The 19,757-nt window shown below is 51.7% G+C and overlaps 1 protein-coding gene and 1 long non-coding RNA gene across 5 annotated transcripts in view; one reads left to right on the top strand and one right to left on the bottom strand.

The window, feature by feature from the left end:
- The window catches only part of SPG7 (SPG7 matrix AAA peptidase subunit, paraplegin), a 53,822-nt gene extending 46,399 nt beyond the window's left edge, over window positions 1–7,423 (bottom strand). For 2 of the 4 annotated variants that reach the window (XM_038008120.2, XM_038008119.2), the window contains exons 1-3: window positions 7,210–7,420; window positions 4,932–5,034; window positions 2,223–2,312 (exon numbers count right to left, since the gene is read on the bottom strand). In XM_038008120.2, coding sequence (XP_037864048.2) covers window positions 2,223–2,312; window positions 4,932–5,034; window positions 7,210–7,389 — 373 coding nt within the window. In that variant the 5' untranslated portion in view covers window positions 7,390–7,420. Of the gene's footprint in view, window positions 1–2,222; window positions 2,313–4,931; window positions 5,035–7,209 lie in introns of all 4 variants that reach the window. The other 2 variants (XM_038008122.2, XM_038008121.2) reach the window with 2 other exon arrangements.
- A 61-nt stretch (window positions 7,424–7,484) lies between these two features.
- LOC140711718 (uncharacterized) lies at window positions 7,485–17,834 on the top strand. The gene is made up of 2 exons (XR_012093020.1): window positions 7,485–12,072; window positions 13,421–17,834. It is a non-coding gene; the product is annotated as an uncharacterized lncRNA (long non-coding RNA).
- Window positions 17,835–19,757: the final 1,923 nt, after the last annotated feature.

Genomic DNA, 19,757 nt, shown 5'->3' with positions numbered 1-19,757 from the left:
TTATGTGCTCAGCACAGCCCAGGCAGGCAACAGTCCAGCCACAGGCTCCCCTGGGCTGTCTCCCTCCCCATCCTTAGCTGCTAGCAACCACGAATCTGTGTTCCATCTCTTTAATTTTTGTCTTTAGAGAACGCTCTATAAAAAACTGAAAACCATACGGAATGTGATCTTTGGGGTCTGCCTTTTTTCACTCAGCATAATTCCGTCCAGATTCACCCGCATTATCAGTGAGTGGTATTCCAAGCAACTACTTCTCTACTTTTTGGGTAACCACTACTTACAATCATCCTGCACAGCTGGCAAAGCTGTTGCTAAGCCACATTCAGTACGGTTCTTTCATTTAAGGAGGTGGCAAAAGAATCTTCACGTGAACAGACCCGATGCAGTTCAGCATCCCACCATGATGAAGGCCTGTCCAAGGGCCGGAACTGTGCGTGTCTGATGTAGTCAACAGTCCTGAAAACCCACACAAACCAACTCCCCCTGCAACCACAGCAGAAGGCCCAGGGGAACCCAGAATAGGTTCTCACAAGAAACATTATTTGGCTCGGTAAACAATTATCCTCTAATGCAAATTTAATAGACATTATTTTCTCAAAGCAAACCACAGTTCAACCCAAAATAGAATAAACGTAAGACAATCACTTGGCCAGGCAAGGTGGCTCACACCCGTCATCCCAGCACTTTGGGAGGCCGAGGCAGGCAGATCACGAGGTCAGGAGATTGAGACCATCCTGGCTAACACGGTGAAACCCTGTCTCTACTAAAAATACAAAAAATTAGCCGGGTGTGGTTGCGGGCGCCTGTAGTCCCAGTTACTTGGGAGGCTGAGGCAGGAGAATGGCTTGAACCCGGGAGGCAGAGGCTGCATTCAGCCAAGATCGTACCATTGCACTCTAGCCTGGGCAACAGAGTGAGACTCTGGCCAAAAAAAAAAAAAAAAAAGTCAAAGGACACACTTTATTGAAATGCTGAAGAATACAGGGGAAGAGCTCTGAAATCAATTCAAAACAATTTCGTATGAAGATGCAGAAGTCTTTTAAAAGATAGTTCTGAGTGGCTGTAGGCACTGACACTGTAAAACCAATAGTATGCTGAAGATGAGCCTAAAGCCAGAAACACCTAAACTGAATCCACCTGAGAACACTGGTGTCCCTTCCCGCAGTTATGACCTCCCCTCGAGAGACCAGCAGGGAGTCAGAGCTCCTCTCGCACAGAGTAAAGCTGTCCCTGGCCTTGGCAAATGCAGCGTCTCACCCCAAATCAACTAACCAGGACGTCACTCCTGAAACAAACTCCTGCTAAACTCAAATTCACAATAATCATCCCATCACCCAGTAGCCGAACCATCATTTCCACATCCTGAAAGCTTTCCTGAAAATCAACACGGGAAAATAAAAGTCCGTAGGACAGTTCCTCACTCTCCTTCAAAGGTCAGGTGTCTTTCTAGAAAGATGAGCTCTGCTGCGCAGGGCGTCCATCTGCCAACGCTGATTTCCAGCGAGACGCCTCAAGGATCCAAAAGCAAAGCATTCCTGAAGCTGACTTCCACCCTGATGCCCCTTGGTGCTGTGAATCTGAAGCTGAGCCTCCAACTCCTGGGCTCAAGCGATCCTCCTACCTCCTGAGTAGCTACGACTACAAGTGCACACACCACCATGCCTCGTCAATTATTTTTTTTTCCTTTTTGTGTAAATAGGGTCTTTTTAAATTTAAATTTTCTTTCTTTTTTTTTTTTTTGAAACAGAGTTTTGCTCTTGTTGCTCAGGCTGGAGTGCAGTGGTGTGATCTCGGCTCATAGCAACCTCTACCTCCTGGGTTCAAGCAATTCTCCTGCCTCAGCTTCCCAAGTAGCTGGGATTACAGGCGTGCGCTATCATGCCTGGCTAATTTTGTATTTTTAGTAGAAATGGGGTTTCGCCATGTTGGCCAGGCTAAAGGTGATCCGCCCGCCTCAGCCTCCCAAAGTGCTGGGATTACAGGTATGAGTCACCGCACTCGACCTTTTATTTTAATTTTTAGTGAGACAGGGTCTCGCTATGTGGCATAGGACTCAAGTGATCCTTCCACCTGGGCCTCCCAAAGCGTTTCGATTACAGGTGTGAGCCGCTGCACCCGGCCCATCTCCCCACTTTCCAGACTGGTTTCACCTTGCTCAGAGGAGAACAGACGTGAAGACAGCCAGAGGGAGTCACCGACTGAAGAATATTAGATGAATGTACCTTCGTCCTCTTCAGGAGCCTTCCCCTTCGACTTATCCTTCTCCTTATTCTTCTGCTTCATCCTTGAGGTGTTAAAATAGAAAGTACCACCTATAAGAAACAGAGAAAGGATTAAACAATTGAGGTTTGCAACCACAGGGGAGGCATACAGAAGAACAGTGTACTCCTAAATAAACAAAGCAAAACAGAAACCATCTGAAAAACCTACTTATATCCATAAGATTTATAAATTTGAAATAAAGTATTCCCCATATCACTTAGTCCAGTATTTCCTAATTACAGAATAATAAACTATTTTAACTTAAGAAGTTGACTATCTTTGCTATTTAAATTGCTAATGGGAGGGAACAAAAAGTAGTTATAAACACAAATTTGGGAAAATATCACGAATCCCTTTAATAGATGAAGTTGCTTTAAAATAACTTAAAACAGGTCAGGCGCAGGACCTCATGCCTGTCATCCCAGCACTTTGGGAGGCTGAGGCAGGTGGATCATGAGGTCAGGAGTTCAAGACCAGCCTTGCCAAGAGGGTGAAACCCTGTCTCTACTAAAAATAGAAAAATTAGCCGGACGTGCTGGCAGGCGCCTGTAGTCCCAGCTATTCAGGAGGCTGAGGCAGAATTGCTTGAACCTGGGAGGTGGAGGTTGCAGTGAGCTGAGATCGCACCACTGCACTCCAGCCTGGGTTACAGAGCAAGACTCTGACTCACAAGTGGCTTCCAGAGAAGTGGCAACAGCAACAGCCCAGCCACCACCAAGAGGGGTTGGTATGACACTCCTGGCCCAAAATCTGAACAATCAGCGTTTACAAATGGAGGAGGCCAGGAGCAGTGGCTCACGCCTGTAATCCCAGCACTTTGGGAGGCCAATGGAGGAGGATGGCTTGAGCCCAGGAATTCAAAACCAGCCAGGGCAACATGGGCAAAATATCATCTCTTAAAAAACAACAGGGCCGGGCGCGGTGGCTCACGCCTGTAATCCCAGCACTTTGGGAGGCCGAGGCGGGCGAATCACGAGGTCAGGAGATCGAGACCATCCTGGCTAACACGATGAAACCCCGTCTCTACTAAAAGTACAAAAAATTAGCTGGGCGCGGTGGAGGGCGCCTGTAGTCCCAGCTACTCGGGAGGCTGAGGCCGGAGAATGATGTGAACCCGGGAGGCGGAGCTTGCAGTGAGCAGAGATCGCGCCACTGCACTCAGCCTGGGCGACAGAGCGAGACTCCGTCTCAAAAACAAAAAAACAAAAAAACAAAAAAACAAACAACAACAACAACAACAACAATAACAAATGTAGCTGTACATAGTGACATATGCCTGACCTCCCAGCTACTCAGGAGGTTGAGGTGGGAGGAGCACCTTCGCCCAGGAGGTTGAGGCTGCAGTGAGCAGAGACTGTGCCTGGGCAACAGGGCAAGACCCTGTCTCAAAGAATAATAAAAACAGGGAGAGTTTCACAACCATGACCTGAAATGTAACTTTCTTCACAAAGACATGAACAGGTTCACCAATGAAATGACCCTGGTTGCCACTTGCACGTAACCTCAGGTGTTGAGAAGGCTGAAGCGTGTGCTTCCTGTTTACAGCCACGGGCATCCATGGGCTGACATTAAACACTGACAGCAGATGGGCAGGTTGCTGACGCACAGCCAGTCAATGGGCACAGCACTCTCCCTACCCATGTGTTGGCACAAGGCTGTTTAATGTCAGGAGTAGAAATATTTTACTTTTTCCCTGCTCCAACCCCATTAAGGGGAGCGATAAATAAAGGTGAGAGGTGTCGATCCTTCAGGTTCTTTAACCTAAAGTCAAGGGAGACCAAAGAATGTCACGAGGTTTCATTAAAGATTTATTGAAGAGCAAATTATTTGCAGGGTATTTTTAGTGATTGTGTGGATATAAAACATCTGAAGCCACTTTGTAAATCCTTAGTAAACATTCTTGTGGCTGACTAGATAATATGAAAAACCTTTTCCAAGCAGCCCAGTTACTGGAATACAGCAGAATTTTTTTTAAACAAGGACAACTTGGCCAGGTGCGGTGGCTCACGCCTGTAATCGCAACACTTTGGGAGGCCAAGGAAGGCTGACCGCTTGAGTCCAAGAGTTCAAGACCAGCCTGGGAAACGTGGCAAACTCCCATCTCTACAAAAAAATATACCCCCCCAAAATTAGCTAGGCGCTGTGGTTTGTGCCTGGAGTCCTGGCTCTAGGGAAGGCTGAGGTGGGAGGATCACTCGAGTCCTAGAGGTCAAGGCTCTACAACTGCGGGTTAAGGGAGTACAGAGGTCCCTTTGGGCCTGGACAACAAAGTGAAACCTCATTTCTACAAAAGATAATTAGCCGAGTGTGACGGTACACGCCTGTAGTGCTAGCTACTGCAGAAGCAAAGTGGGGAAGATCATTCGAGCCCAGGAGTTCTAGGCTGTAGTGAGCTCTGATCACACCACTGCACTCCAACCTGTGCAACAAGGTGAGATTCCGTCTCTAAAATAAAATAATTAAAAAAAAAAAAAACAATCTCTGCCCTGTCGCTTCTGTATTTTTTTGTTTAGAAACAGAGTCTCACTCCGTCACCCAGGCTGGAGTGCAGCGGCAGCCTCAGCCTTGAACTCCTAGGCTCAAGCGACACTCTGGCCTCAGCCTCCCAAGCAGCTGAGGCTATAGGCGTGCACTGTCATGCTCAGCTGCTTCTTTCAACAGATACATACCTAAAAGTTGCCAGAGTCTGACTGGATTCTGAACTAAATGTTGTTTCAACAACAATCCGTTGATCCCTTCAAAGGTAGAGGTGAGCAGTCTCAACTGTAAGCTCTGAAAAAAACCCAACACTGGACGTCACACTAACATTAGAGATTACCAAAGCAATGCAGACTAAACATCGGTTTTAAAAGTTTAAATAGATATTTGTAGTATCTACATTGCCCTGAAATATGAAATAATACTCTGAGCAATATTTCAAAGCTTTAGGTAACATCAAAATGTCAAAAGCAAGTAAAGAGGTTAAAACACAGTAATTGGCCAGGCATGGTGGCTCACGTCTGTAATCCCAGCACTGTGGGAGACCAAGGTAGGTGGATCACCTGAGGTCAGGAGTTCGAGACCAGCCTGGCCAACATGGTGAACCCCCATCTCTAGTAAACACACAAAAATTAGCCGGGCATGGTGGTGCACGCCTGTAATCTCAGCTACTCGGGAAGCTGAGGCAGGAGAATCACTTGAACCCGGGAGGCGGAGGCTGTAGTGAGCAGCCTGGGTGACAAAGAGAGACTCTTCTCAAAATACAAACAAATAAACAAAAAATCACGATAGTGGCCAGGCTCGGTGGCTCATGTCTGTAATCCCAGCACTTTGGGAGGCTGAGGTGGGAGGATCGCTTGGGCCCAGGAGGCAGAGGCTTCAGTGAGCCATGACCAGGCCACTGCACTCCAGTCTGGGCGACACAGTGAGACTCTGTCTCCAAAAAAAAAAAAAAAAAAAAAAAAACGGAAGAAAGAAAATGAAACACACTGAATGGCCTGAAGCTTCTGCAGGGAAAAGGGAGCGGCCCAGCTCTCCAAAGCCCCACAGTGGCTGCCCAGACCCGGGGCTCCTGCTGTCACCGGAGAGTGGCTCTTTGTAGGACATTTCCAGGTACTAAACCAGTTAACAAGTATATACTTTCAGCGTTCTCCTTTCAAGATAAACATTTTCGCATTTAGATGTGTTTTATGGCCGGGCACGATGGCTCACGCCCTGTAATCTCAGCACTTTGTGAGGCCGAGGCGGGCGGATCACAAGGTCAAGAGATCGAGACCATCTTGTCAACATGGTGAAACCCTGTCTCTACTAAAAATACAAAAATTAGCTGGGTGTGGTGGCGCGCACCTGTAATCCCAGCTACTCGGCGGCTAAGGCAGGAGAACTGCTTGAATGCAGGAGGCGGAGGCTGCAGTGAGTCAAGATCGCACCACTGCACTCCAGCCTGGAGACAGATCGAGATCTCTGTCTCAAAAATAACCTAATAAATAACAACCTAAAAGGTATGGGCTAAGCTCCTAGGTGAGGGCTAAGAGAAGAAAACATCGACCCAAAAACTCAAGGACACAGGGTCTGGTTTTCGGGAGGAGATGCTATCCTATCCTCAGCAGAACCTGAAACAAGACCTCTCGACAGGCGGTGCTCAATGACTTTCTATCAATAACGTGCCAAGCTACATTACAACAGCAACATGCAGCCACAGGGCATTTTGCGCACACAGAAACGTTCTGGGCCCCCAACTCGGCAGTGACCGCCCTAACTGGAAGGCGCTGGAATTCCTGGTGATGGAATCGATCCACAGGCGCGGACTGTAAATTATCGCTCCGCTCCGCCGGAAACCGTTACAGGATTCCACTTTAAAACGCCACAGGGGGCCGGGCGCGGTGGCTCAAGCCTGTAATCCCAGCACTTTGGGAGCCGGAGGCAGGCCGATCACGAGGTCAGGAGATCGAGACCATCCTGGCCAACATGGTGAAACCCCGTCTCTACTAAAAAATAAAAAAAACTAGCCGGGCAAGGTGGCGGCACCTGTAGTCCCAGCCACTCGGGAGGCTGAGGCAGGAGAATGGCGTGAACCCGGGAGGCGGAGCTTGCAATGAGCTGAGATCCGGCCACTACACCCCAGCCTGGGCTACAGAGCGAGACTCTGTCCGAAAACAAAAACAAAAACAAAACGCCACAGGGAGACAGGTAGAGAACATCCACACATAACGAAAGGGTTAGGAAAGCGCACGCCGAGGACTGCGCGGATCCCAGACCCGCCTCTTCCCGGCCCGCCCGGCGCCCACGCTCCCAGGCCCCAACAGTCGCTCCGCGCCGAGGTCCGCAGCTGGAGGATCCGCGGGCCCAGAGGCGTAGACTCCCACACCGCAGGGGCCAGGAGGCCTCCGCCCCGCCCCGCCCCGCCGGGCGCGGCCGTACAGAGCAGAGCCGGGCGGGAGGTGGAGCCCGGACGCCGCGTGGATTTACCTGCAGGGCTCGGCGTCCAGCCTCGGCGAGGTCCCCCGGAGGCCTGCTGGCCAAGTACGGCCGCCCCCTCCAGGACCCGGCGGGGAACCCTGGACTCCAGCCCGCGCCTGGGCCCCACAGCCGCCCAGGACCCGGGCCTGGAGCCCGGCGGAGGGCGCGGGGCAGCAGCAGCACGGCCATCTTGGCCTGAAAGCCGCGCTTGCGCGGTCCGCGGGGCGCCACGGGGCGCCTGCGCGCGGGGGTGGGCGGGGCCTGACTAGGCGCCTGCGCGGTCCTCACGGTTCCGCCCCGCCGCAACTCCGGGCCCGAGCCCGCGTCCCTTGCGGCTGCCTGAGGCCCCGGTGGGGCGCGCGTCTGCGAGGAGGCCGCGGATACTCTGGCTTTTTTTTTTGGACGCCGGCCTTGTATTTCCGGGGCCTGGCGAGTGTATAACTGGCCAGGTCGTGGCTGCGTGGTCGCGCTCCGCCCGCGCCGAGGGGCCGAGGGGCCTCCCGCCCGGGCAGCCTCCGTCACCCGCAGGGCTCGGTTACAGGCGAGGGCGGACGCCGCGGGCCGGAATCCCGCCTGGGAGGAGACGCCCGCGCTGAGGAGGGCGGCGCGGGAGGCTTCGGGTCGGGAGGGCCCCTGCGGGGCTGAGGAGCACAGGAAGGGGGCAGTTTTCCTGCGTCTTGAGCCTCCCGAGGACGAGGACTGGAGTTGCAGCCGCCGCAGGAAGGGCAGCCCCGGAGGAGGAAGGTCGGGAGGCGCGGAGCGGCCTGGCAGGCGTCTGCGGAGCTCTGACTTAGGACCGCGCCGTCCTGTCCCCTCGGACTGACTCACCTCGGAGGCGCTTCGGGCCTCGGTCCTGCCCCGGGCGCTGCGCGAGCCCGTCGTGGGAAGCCGGGAAGAGGCGCTGTTCTCCTCGGGGTCTGCACTCCGGGCCCGGGCAGGGTCCCTCGTGGGCTGCTCCGCCACCCCCACCCCTTCCTCGGTCCGCCTTAGGTCTAGAGCTGACGCCAAGAACTGGAAAGCTCGTTGAGTAGGAAAAGCAAAGACTAGACGGTCTGTCACAGAGGTAGCGTGAGGGTGACCGATTTATTTTTATGCTTTTCTGTATTCCCCAAATTCGTAACAATGGATGCTGAGAACGACAGCCAGCGTCACCGAGTGCCTAGTTCCGTGTCGAACACCCATGTCATCCAACCCTGTGCAGCAAATGCCTCTGTTTTACACGGAAGGAAACGGGTTCAGAAGCATTGGAAGTAACCTGCCCAGGATCACAGCTCTGAAGTTAAGGCAGAATTTCGGGGCCGGTCTGGTTGGTTTCTGGACCTGCACTCACTCCACCACTGCAGACGAGACTGCAAAGCCTGTGGGCTGCGTGTAATCCTCCCTCTTCCGCAGCCCCGAAACGCTCAGGAAAGTGTTTTCAGTATCATGGTTATCCGCCCTCAGCCCTCCAGTGGGCCGGGTGCCTCTGCAGAGGTGCTCGTGGCTGGGGAGGGCCTCCCCCCAAACCCAGGGCTAACACTGATGTTCACAACTGAACCGCTTTTCCTTTTGCTTCTTATTGTACAGTCTGCCTTCGCAATGAATCCAACCTTGCCATTTCCTGTTCCACTATTCTTTTATTTTCCCGATTTAAAGACACTAGGTGGGCCGGGCGCGGTTTCACGCCCCGCCCCGCCCCGCCCCGCTTAATCCCAGCACTTCGGGAGGCCGAGGCGGGCCGATCACGAGGTCAGGAGATCGAGACGAGACCATCCTGGCTATCACAGTGAAACCCCGTCTCTACTAAAAATACAAAAAAACTAGCCGGGCGAGGTGGCGGCGCCTGTAGTCCCAGCTACTCGGGAGGCTGAGGCAGGAGAATGGCAGGAACCCGAGAGGCGGAGCTTGCAGTGAGCTGATCGCGCCACTGCACTCCAGCCTGGGCGACAGAGCGAGACTCCGTCTCAAAAAAAAAAAAAAAAAAAAAGGCCCCAGGTGGACTTGGTCAGAGGGCTATAGAGCTCGCCATCGTCCTGCTGTCACCCTCTCTCCAGCCTTGTCCCGTGACCAACCTAACCAAACTTCCAAAAGAGTTTTTTGTGTCCAAGAAGTGACCGAGCTCCACAATGCCTGTGCGTTCAGAGGATTTGTGACTTTTCTTTTTTTTGAGGTGGAGTCTTGCTCTGTCGCCCAGGCTGGAGTGCAGTGGCATGATCTCGGCTCACTGCAAGCTCCGCCTCCTGGGTTCGCACCATTCCCCTGCCTCAGCCTCCCGAGTAGCTGAGACTACAGGCACCTGCCACCAAGTCCGGCTAATTTTTTCTATTTTTAGTACAGACGGGGTTTCACAGTGTTAACCAGGATGGTCTCAATCTCCTGACCTCGTGATCCGCCCGCCTCGGCTTCTCAAAAGTGCTGAGATTACAGGCGTGAGCCACCGCGCCCGGCTGAGGATTTGTGACTCAAAGTCCACACATTTGGATGTGTTTGGGAAGAGTTTAAGATGTAGTCCTATTAATATTGTCTGAGATAATTTAAAATTGTTTCCTGCAATTCATCAGAAGCAGTGTGGGGTGTTGGCAAGAGGCCTCCTCTGGGAAAAGAACACTGGGTTCTGTCCTTCTCAGCCTATGACCTTAAGCAAGTTGTTAACTTCCCCAAGCCTCAATCTTCTCAGCAGTAAAATGGGGATGATAATTATCTGCAAAGCAAGGCTAATATCAGCCTTGGATTTCCCACAGGGTGGTTATAAAGATAAAATGCAATAAATGTGTGTGAGGGCAATTGAGAAGCCAGGAAGCCTTGGCATCCAGAGTTATGACTAGGATGTCATGGGAAATGAGGGTATGGGAACAGAGTATTGATGCATTTATTCAAACTCCTCTCTTTAACAACCGTGCTTTGAAGGCTGGCTGCGTCCCAGGCCCTACAGGTGAACCGTGACTCTCACTTTCAGCCCCGGCTGTAGTGGCAGGCGGCAAAGGCTCATGTAGCCTCAAGCAATAGGGGTTTTGTTTAAGGATTCGGGTGCTCCATGGTTTGGGGGTTTTTTGTTTGGGTCCATGATTTGGTTTCAAGAAGAAGGATCTGTAGGAGAGCGGCCTCCCAGGTCTGCCTTTGCCCTCAGAGCCTGCAGCAGAGCAGGACGTTCGCCTTCCCTTCTCCACCCTGTGTGTTCTTTCTGTGCTTCCTAACTGCTGCTTGCTCATTTGTACCTCCGTGTCACCCCTCCTCAGCCCTCTGAACTCTGCTCTTGGACTTCCCTTCCCCGCCTGCTCTCTAGGGAGGCAGTCTCTTGGTGACTCCTGGTTTGGGTCAGGGCACGCCTTAGGTCTCTGGATGGCTACCAACCCCAGGTTCCCTCAGCTCTAGCCCCATCAGAGAGGAGGCCTCAGGAGCACCTAGGGCAGCCCTGGGCTGTGGGAAGGGAAGGTGGGCAGAGAGGAGGCCCCATACCTTTGTTCCCTGTTAATGCAGCAGCGTCCTGTGCTCTGTCCCTTATTCCTGCTGTTGGCTGAAGGACTTCAGGCAACCTGCTCTACAAACTTCAGTTGCTTCATCTATCAAATAGTAATATTTAACATTCTGGAGACAGAAGTTGATCTTTGGGATTTTTTTGGTTTTAAGATCTAGGCTGGCTGGGGCGGTGGCTCATGCCTGTGATCCCAGCACTTTCAGAGGCTGAGGCTGGCGGATCATGAGGTCAGGAGATTGAGGCCATCCTGGCTAACATGGCGGAACCCCGTCTCTACTAAAAATAGAAAAAATTAGCTGGGCGTGGTGGCGGGCGCCTGTAGTTCCAGCTACTCGGGAGGCTGAGGCAGGAGAATCACTTGAACCTGGGAGGCAGAGACTCTATCTCAAAAAAAAAAAAAAAAAAAAAAAAAAAAATTCTCGGCTTCTGGCTGGGTGCTAAGGCCCATGCCTGTAATCCCAGCACTTTGGGAGGGCACAGCAGGCGGATCACTTGAGGTCAGGAGTTCAAGACCAGGCTGGCCAACATGGTAAAACTATCTCTACTAAAAATACAAAAAGATTAGCCAAGCGTGGTAGCAACCCACCTGTAGTCCCAGCTACTCGGGAGGCTGAGGCATGAGAATCGCTTGAACCTGGGAGGTGGAGGCTGCAGTGAGTTAAGATCGTGCCACTGTACTCCAGTCTAAGTGATGAGTGAGACCCTGTCCTTTTTTTTTTTTGAGACAAGGTCTCACTCTGTAGCCCAGGCTGGAGTACAGTGGCGCAATCTCAGCTCACTGCAGCTTTGCCTCCCAGGTTCAAATGATTCTCCTGCTTCAGCCTCTCGAGTAGCTGGCATGACAGGCATGAGCCATTGTACCAGACCGACTTGTGTCAAAAAAAAAAAAAAAAAAAAGGGATCTAGGCTTCCTTATTACTATCTGAAGAAATAATTACATTTGCTTCTTTCCAAATTTGGCAGTAACTAAACTTAAAAATCTTTTTTTTTTTTTGAGACGGAGTCTTGCTCTGTCACTCAGGCTGGAGTGCAGTGGCCGGATCTCACCTCATTGCAAGCTCCGCTTCCCGGGTTCCCGCCATTTGCCTGCCACAGCCTCCTGAGTAGCTGGGACTACAGGCGCCGGCCACCTCACCTGGTAGTTTTTTGTATTTTTTAGTAGAGACAGGGTTTCACCGTGTTAGCCAGGATGGTCTCGATCTCCTAACCTTGTGATCCGCCCGTCTCGGCCTCCCAGAGTGCTGGGATTACAGGAATGAGCCACCGCACCTGGCCAACAAAAATCTTTTGAAGCACATTTGCTTTTGCAGTTAGCCTGTTGGTCTCCAGAGTTCCTGTACTGCTGCGCCCGTGATTGCCGCCAAAGCTGCACCCATGGTGACTCTTCCTGCTGAAGCAAAGCCCCGCAGGACAATAAGGTATGTGTTGAGTATGAAGATGTCTTACATAAAACATGTTACCTTGCGGAATGCTTGAAAACAAACAAGTTCATCTCTGTAAACTTTAGTAAATTTTCTTCCTGAAGCTCTTTCTTGGGGAAAAGTTACTTCTCATATTACTTGTTAACTGGGCTTTACTCACCCCATGTACAAGCAGATTTAATTTTTCTTTAAAGGATGGGGCCGGGCGCGGTGGCTCATGCCTATAATCCCAACATTTTGGGAGGCCAAGGTGGGTGGATCACCTGAGGTCAGGAGTTGGAGACCAGCCTGGCCAACATAGTGAAACCTCGTCTCTACTAAAAATACGAAAATTAGCTGGGTATGGTGGCGGGCGCCTGTAATCCCAGCTAGTTGGGAAGCTGAGGCAGGAGAATTGCTTGAACCTGGGAGGCAGAGCTTGCAGTGAGCCAAGATCACACCACTGCACTCCAGCCTGGGCGACAAAGTGAGATTCCATCTCAAAAAAAAAAAAAAAAAACCCTGGGCGCGGTGGCTCACGCCTGTAATCCCAGCACTCTGGGAGGCTGGGGCGGGTGGATCACCTCAGGTCAGGAGTTCGAGACCACCCTGACCAACATGGAGAAGCCCCGTCTCTACTGAAAATACAAAATTAGCCGGATGTGGTGGCACGCGCCTCTATAATCTCAGCTACTCGGGGCTGAGGCAGGAGAATGGCTTGAACCCGGGAGGTGGAGGTGGTGAGCCGAGATCGCGCCATTGCACTCCAGCCTGGGCAACGAGCGAAACTCTCTCAAAAAAAAGAAAAAAAAAATGAACTTTCAATCTTTTTTTCTTTTTCTTTGAGATGGAGTTTTGCTCGTTGCCCGGGCTGGAGTGCAATGGCATGATCTCGGCTCACCACCACCTCTGCCTCCCGGGTTCAAGCCATTCTCCTGCCTCAGGCCCGAGTAGCTGGGATTATAGGCGCGTGCCACCACACCCGGCTAATTTTGTATTTTCAGTAGAGACGGGGTTTCTCCATGTTGGTCAGGCTGGTCTCGAACTCCGGACCTCAGGTGATCCGCCTGCCTCGGCCTCCCAGAGTGCTGGGATTACAGGCATGAGCCACCACACCCGGCGGAAAGTCCATTTCTGCTAGCAAGAAACCTGTACAGGAATTTGAGCGTGACTAAATAATCATGTATTCCTCAGTGTTTCTTTAGACTGTTGGGTGTGGGACTTTGGACAGGTGTTCAAGGACCTGGAAGGGACAGCCTGTGTCCTCTCCACGTGACGGGAATCCCCACGGCCCTGGGCAGTGCATTCCAAGTTCGCCAACGTGGCAACTTAAAACAACAAATACTTATCTCACTCTGTTTCTGAGGGTCAGGAATCTGGGAGTGGCTCGACTGGACCGTTCAGTCTCTTGGACTGGACGAGCTTGCAGTCCAGCTGATTGATGGCCAGGGCTGTGGTCGTCTGAAGCTTGAGCGGTGCTGGAGGACCTGCATCGCGTCCAGGGTGGAGAACTCATGCAGCTGCTGCCAGGAGGCCTCAGCTCCTCGTCCCGTGGGCTCTTCCCCAGAGCCAGTGACCAGAGGGCAGGAGCCACAGCCTTTTCTATCCTCAACTCAGAATTGACCGTCACCTCTGCCAAATTGGTCACCAAAACCCACCCTTGGACGATGTGGAGGGACTGGCTGGGGTATGAATATCCGGTGACGGGGCCATGGAGGGCCAGCTTGGCTGCTGAGCATGTTGATGATTGTATTGAGATCTGCTCAGCAAGACGTATCCAGGCAGCTCCTCATGGCTCCTGACCATGTGGACCAGGCCCAGGCCCAGCCTTCACAGCCACACTGATCAACTCAGGAACAGAAAGTCAAACCTGTTAAGTCCATCCTCTCGATTTGTATTTGGAGAAGAGACTTTGCCTTTCAGGTCCCAGAGCTGGAAGGGTGAACTGTGAAGAGAGCTGTTAGCATCTTTCCACCTGGCGAGGAAGCCAGCCATGGCTGAAGAGGACCAGGCCCACAGAGTGGAAAAGAAGGCAGGAGATGAGCGTCCCAGAGCCAGGCCTGTGTCCCTAGATCCAGTCCCTCGAAGGGGCATGTTCCCTTTCATTTCCTCGTCATGAGCCAATCCCCTTTTTACTATGTTGCCTATCTAAGTCCATTAGCTACTGGGCTGTGCACACTGGCCGGAGGCCTGGGGACCTTCCTGAACATCCCTGGCAAGGGTTCAGAAACATCATATGGGTTCAGCTACTAGAAAGAAGGATCATCTCTGGGCATCAATTTACAGCCTATTCCTAAAAGTAACTAGTTTGAGGTGTCTCTGGTCCCAGGGAGTATTCCTTAGGGGAATGATATGCTATTTGAAGCGAGAAAGGGTTTGCTGGTCTGTGGCTGGTCTCCCACTTTTATTTTTATTTATTTATTTTTTGAGACAGAGTTTCACTCTTGTTGCCCAGGCTGGAGTGCAATGGTGCATTCTTGGCTCACCACTGCAACCTCCGTCTCTGGGGTTCAAGTGATTCTCCTGCCTACTCTCCCAAGTAGCTGGGATTACCGGCGCCTGCCACCAAGAATGGGTAATTTTTATAGTTTTTAGTAGAGATGGGGTTTCACCATGTTGGCCAGGCTGGTCTTGAACTCCTGACCTCAGGTGATCTGCCCGCCTCGGCCTCCCAAAGTGCTGGGATTGTAGATGTGAGCCACTGCACCTGGCCTGGTCTCCCAGTTTTGAATTGAATGTGCCATGTAGCCAACAGGATGCTATGTTTGCTTGTCCCTGGGATACAGCCAGTCATCAGATGGTTGTGTCTTCACCATTTCATTCCCAGCCAGCCACTGTCAGCTGAACTGCTCCCTGATGCCTGTTGGACAGAACCTGGAGTCTCCCTTGAGGATAGCAGTCTCATGCCATCAGGCCTTATCATTAGGTGACAGGTTATCACTGGCTTGTGGCTGTCGTAGGTTCTCAGCACATCAGTGGTGGATCTGCTGCTCGGGAGTTTCCCATGAACCACATTGGAATTTTGACAGCCACAGCTAACAGGGAAGAGGCTCGGTGATCAGTGACACATCCTGGCCTTTTCTGCCAACACCTAAAAGAAACTCTACTTGGCTGGGTGTGGTGGCTCACGCCTGTAATCCCAGCACTTTGAGAAGCTGAGGGAGGTCAATCACTTGAGGTCAGGAGTTCAACACCAGCCTTGCCAACATGGTGAAACCCAATCGCTACTAAAAAATGCAAAAAAAAAAAAAAGCCGGGAATGGTGGCACGCACCTGAAATTCCAGCTACTCCGGAGGCTGAGGCAGGAGAATCGCTTGAACGTGGGAGACAGAGGTTGCAGTGAACCAAGACTGCACCACTGCACTCCAGCCTGGGCAACAGAGCCAGGATCTGTCAGGGTTTCTGGATGAGAAGTTTTGAGGGGATTGATGAGAAGCCGCCAGTGTGGTTGCAGAGGATGAAGGGACTGGAGACGAAGGATATTTTCTGTAGGATAACAGGGAGTGGCCTGTAACAGATACTTGCTGAGGGACCACACTGCGCTAGGCAGTGTCCTAGAAAACAACAATGCCTGTCCTCAGTGAGCTTCCATTCTACTGAGGGAGAGAACGAAAACAAGCCCAGCCAACAAGGCACATGGTGAGCAAGACAACGAGAGGCCTTGGAGACAGAGTCTGAGGTGCCATAGGCAGGGCAAACTTCATAGAAAAGAGGATTTGACCCAAACATTTTAAAATTTTTTGGAGAGATGTTGCCAAGGCTGGTCTCAAACTCCTGGGCTCAAGTGATCCTCCCACCTCAGCTTCCCAAAGTGCTGGGATCACAGGCGTGAGGCACTGCACCCGGCCAAATGATTAGTTTGGAAAGGGACTTTAAAGCCTTCAGAGATGTGGTGTAGGAGCAAAGGCAAGCGAATCATCCCAGGACAGAAGAGGCTGCCCAGAGAGAGGCCTGGCCAGCCCCATCGGTGTGGCCAGTTGGGAGGGGGCAGGGAGTGCTGGAGAGTCTGAGGGCGAGTGTTGCTGAGGACGAATAAAGTCGGTGGTAAAAGCATTACTGGCTGGCTGCTGGGAGGAGAATGGACTCTAGAGAGGCCAGAGGAGGAGGGCGGCGGCTTCCGTAGCAGTGCCAGAAGGGAGGGATCCTGGCAGGACTGAGGCACGGGGCTGGCTCTCCAAGAGGCTCCAGTAAAGCCTGGGGTGTCTTGGTGCCCACTCTGGGCTGCTTTCTCTGATCTGCAGCCCCAGGAAGAGAGAAGCCAGCAGAGGCCAGCATGTGGCTGCTGGTGGCCCAGCTGCTGAGGGGGATGAGGGTAGGTCTCCAGACCAGCCTCTGAAATGCCAGGACAGGGCCACAGACGCCAGGCTCAGTGTGGATGTGGAGCAGGAGGAGGGCTTTCTTTTCGCTGTAACTTTTTTTTTTTTTTTTTTGAGACGGAGTCTCGCTCTGTCTCCCAGGCTGGAGTGCAGTGGCCGGATCTCAGCTCACTGCAAGCTCCGCCTCCCAGGTTTACGCCATTCTCCTGCCTCAGCCTCCCGAGTAGCTGGGACTACAGGCGCCTGCCACCTCGCCCGGCTAGTTTTTTGTATTTTTTTCTTAGCAGAGGCGGGGTTTCACCGGGTTAGCCCAGATGGTCTCGATCTCCTGACCTCGTGATCCGCCCGTCTTGGCCTCCCAAAGTGCTGGGATTACAGGCTTGAGCCACCGCGCCCGGCCTTTTCGCTGTAACTTAAAGGGCTGGTTTGACAAGGAACAGGTGGTCATTTCTATATAGAATATCCACCCCGGCTGGCCCACTTCAGACCTCCTCACCTGGCGGACCTGTGGACAAACAGAACCACGAGTGAACTCAGGCTGGTGCTGGGATTTTCCTGGGGTGCTCTCAGCAGCCTTCCGGAGACCAGCATGCGTTTCTGGTTTCTGGAACGCTCGGCAAGCTCTGGCTGGGGAGCACAAGGGCTGATCAGGTGAAGTTTGAGATTATCTGGAGATGGAAGGGTACTTTGGCTTTACATACACCTTGAACCAAAGCATGCAGTTTGGGTTTTACCATCCCTGTCCCTTATGTGTGTTTTTTTATTTTTTTATTTTGAGACAGAGTCTTGCTCTGTCGCCCAGGCTGGAGTGCAGTGGCGCGATCTTGGCTCACGGCAACCGCCGCCTTGCGGGTTCAAGTGATTCTCCAACCTCAGCCTCCCAAGTAGCTGGGACTATAGGTGCCTGCCACCACGCCCGGCTAGTTTTCTGTATTTTTAATAGAGATGGGTTTTCACCGTGTTAGTGAGAACAGTCTCAATCTCCTGACCTCATGATCCGCCCACTTCAGCCTCCCAGAGTGCTGGAAGCCACCGCGCCCAGCCTGTCCCTGCTGTTTTATGTTTTATTTAGCTTGACAGTTTACTCTGGCCCTAAGGCAGTCCTATATGAAGTTACAGTTTCGTAAACAGAACAGACAAAATAGAACAAACTCCATAGACTATGTTTGCAACACTTTACCAGTAAACGGAAGAACCGAAGCACTTGTCCAGGAGGATCTGGGCTAAGACAACACCATTACTCCACGGGGCCCAGAGCCGGCCTCCCTGCAGTGTGGAGACGGTGCACGGGACCACCGAGGAATGACTGACAGTAGTTTAAAACTAAAACTCTGGAACAGCCAGTAGCACTTCTATATTTAACTCATACAAAATATATTCTTTAATGTTTCTGAAAAAAATTTAAAGTTGGCAGAGTAAAACTGGGTTTCAGTAATAAAATGTATTAATTTATATGACACTGAGCACCTATGCCCTCTCTGTGTGTTTTTTTTTTTTTTTGAGACGGAGTCTCGCTCTGTCGCCCGGGCTGGAGTGCAGTGGCGCGATCTCGGCTCACTGCAAGCTCTGCCTCCCGGGTTCACGCCATTCTCCTGCCTCAGCGTCCCGAGTAGCTGGGACTACAGGCGCCGCCACCACGCCCGGCTAATTTTTTGTATTTTTAGTAGAGAGGGGGTTTCACCGTGTTAGCTAGGATGGTCTCGATCTCCTGACCTCATGATCTGCCTGCCTCGGCCTCCCAAAGTGCTAGATAACAGGCATGAGCCACCGTGCCAAGCCTCTGTGTTGTTTTGTTTTGTTTTTCTAAGACGGAGTCTTGCTCTGTTCCCAGGTTGGAGGACCGTGGCATGATCATGGTTCACTGCAGTGTTGCCCTCCTGGGCTCAAGCAAGCCTCACATCCAGCTGGGTTTTTACTTTTGGTAGCGTCGAGGTCTTGCTATGTTGCCTGGGCACTTGCAGTGTTGCCCTCCTCGCCTCAAACAATCCTCCCACCTCAGCCTCCCAAAGTGATTCCTGCTTCTTAGCATATGAAACATTACCTGTTAAATTTCCTGGAAATGTTATTAATAACATCTTCTGGCTGGGTGCAGTGGCTCATGCCTGTTAACCCAGCAATGTGGGAGGCAAAGGCAGGATTGCTTGAGCCCAGGAGTTCGAGACCAGTCTGGGCAACATGGTGAGACCCTGTCTCTACAAAAAAAAGAAAAAAAAAATCGCTGGGGGTGGTGGCATGTAGATCTAGTTCCAGCTACTCCGGAGGCTGAGGTGGGAGGATTGCTTGAGCCTGGGAGGTCAAGGCTGTAGTGAGCCTTGATTTTGCCACTGTACCCCAGCCTAGGTGATAGAAACCCTGTTTCAAAAAACAAAAAACCAAAAAAACAATTTTTCCAGACAAAGGTATCTGTGAGTTTTACACATTTTAAAAGGGAACTTGTCATATGAGACTCATGGCTCACGCCTGTAATCCCAGCACTTTGGGAGGCTGAGGCAGGTGGATCACCCAAGGTCAGGAGTTCAAGACCAACCTGGCCAACATGGTGAAACCTCATCTCTACTAAAAATAGGAAAATTAGCCCGGCGTGGTGGCACATGCCTGTAATCACAGCTACTCAGGAGGCTGAGGCAGGAGAATCAGTTGAACACGGGAAGTGGAGGTTGTAGAGAGCCGATATCATGCCACTGCACTCCAGCCTTGGGCGACAGAGAGAGACTCTGTCTCAATAATAATAATAATAATAATGATAATCATCCCTTGCAAGCCCTCTCTAGCTGAGACATCCTAAAGTACTGTTGAGGATTTGAGGAATGTGTTATTAAACCTTTACTGAATTCAGCACTAGTAAGAAGTTCTGAATTGGCTATCCTGTAGTATAAGCATTGTATTATTCCCAGAACTGGCCCAGCCAGGGGATGGCTGTCATGACGGCTTTAACCACATAACTCAGCTGAATTCCCAAGGGCTGATTTCCAGGGATGGACGGAGCCTCCATGGCCCATAAATCTTTGGCTGCTTCCCAAATCCAAGGAGCAGCTGGAAAGAGTATTGTGTCATGCACTGGATATACCACACACAGGAGTGGAGACTGGAGTCCTTGCTGGGATGGCGTTTGAGACGCGTTCGGTTTCCTCCCTGCTATTGCGGCAGTGCTTGGCACCATGTCTCCACCCAGCAGGCACTGGAACCTTTGCTGAATGAGTGCACAATTAATTTTCCCAACTAAGTGCCTGCTTTCTGCAGTCCGCAATTCATTACGTAAAACACATCAGGCAGTATCATGACAGCCTTACTAGGAAAAGTCCTGAGAAGTTTTCTTTTTTTTTTGAGATGGAGTCTCGCTCAGCAGTGGCACGATCTAGGCTCACTGCAACCACCGTCTCCTGGGT

Source organism: Chlorocebus sabaeus, chromosome 5 (genome assembly GCF_047675955.1).
Source record: "Chlorocebus sabaeus isolate Y175 chromosome 5, mChlSab1.0.hap1, whole genome shotgun sequence".
In the NCBI taxonomy this organism is placed as follows: Eukaryota; Metazoa; Chordata; class Mammalia; order Primates; family Cercopithecidae; genus Chlorocebus; species Chlorocebus sabaeus.
The sequence above is the reverse complement of the archived record's forward strand: the minus strand, read 5'-3'. Positions and strand labels throughout refer to the sequence as shown.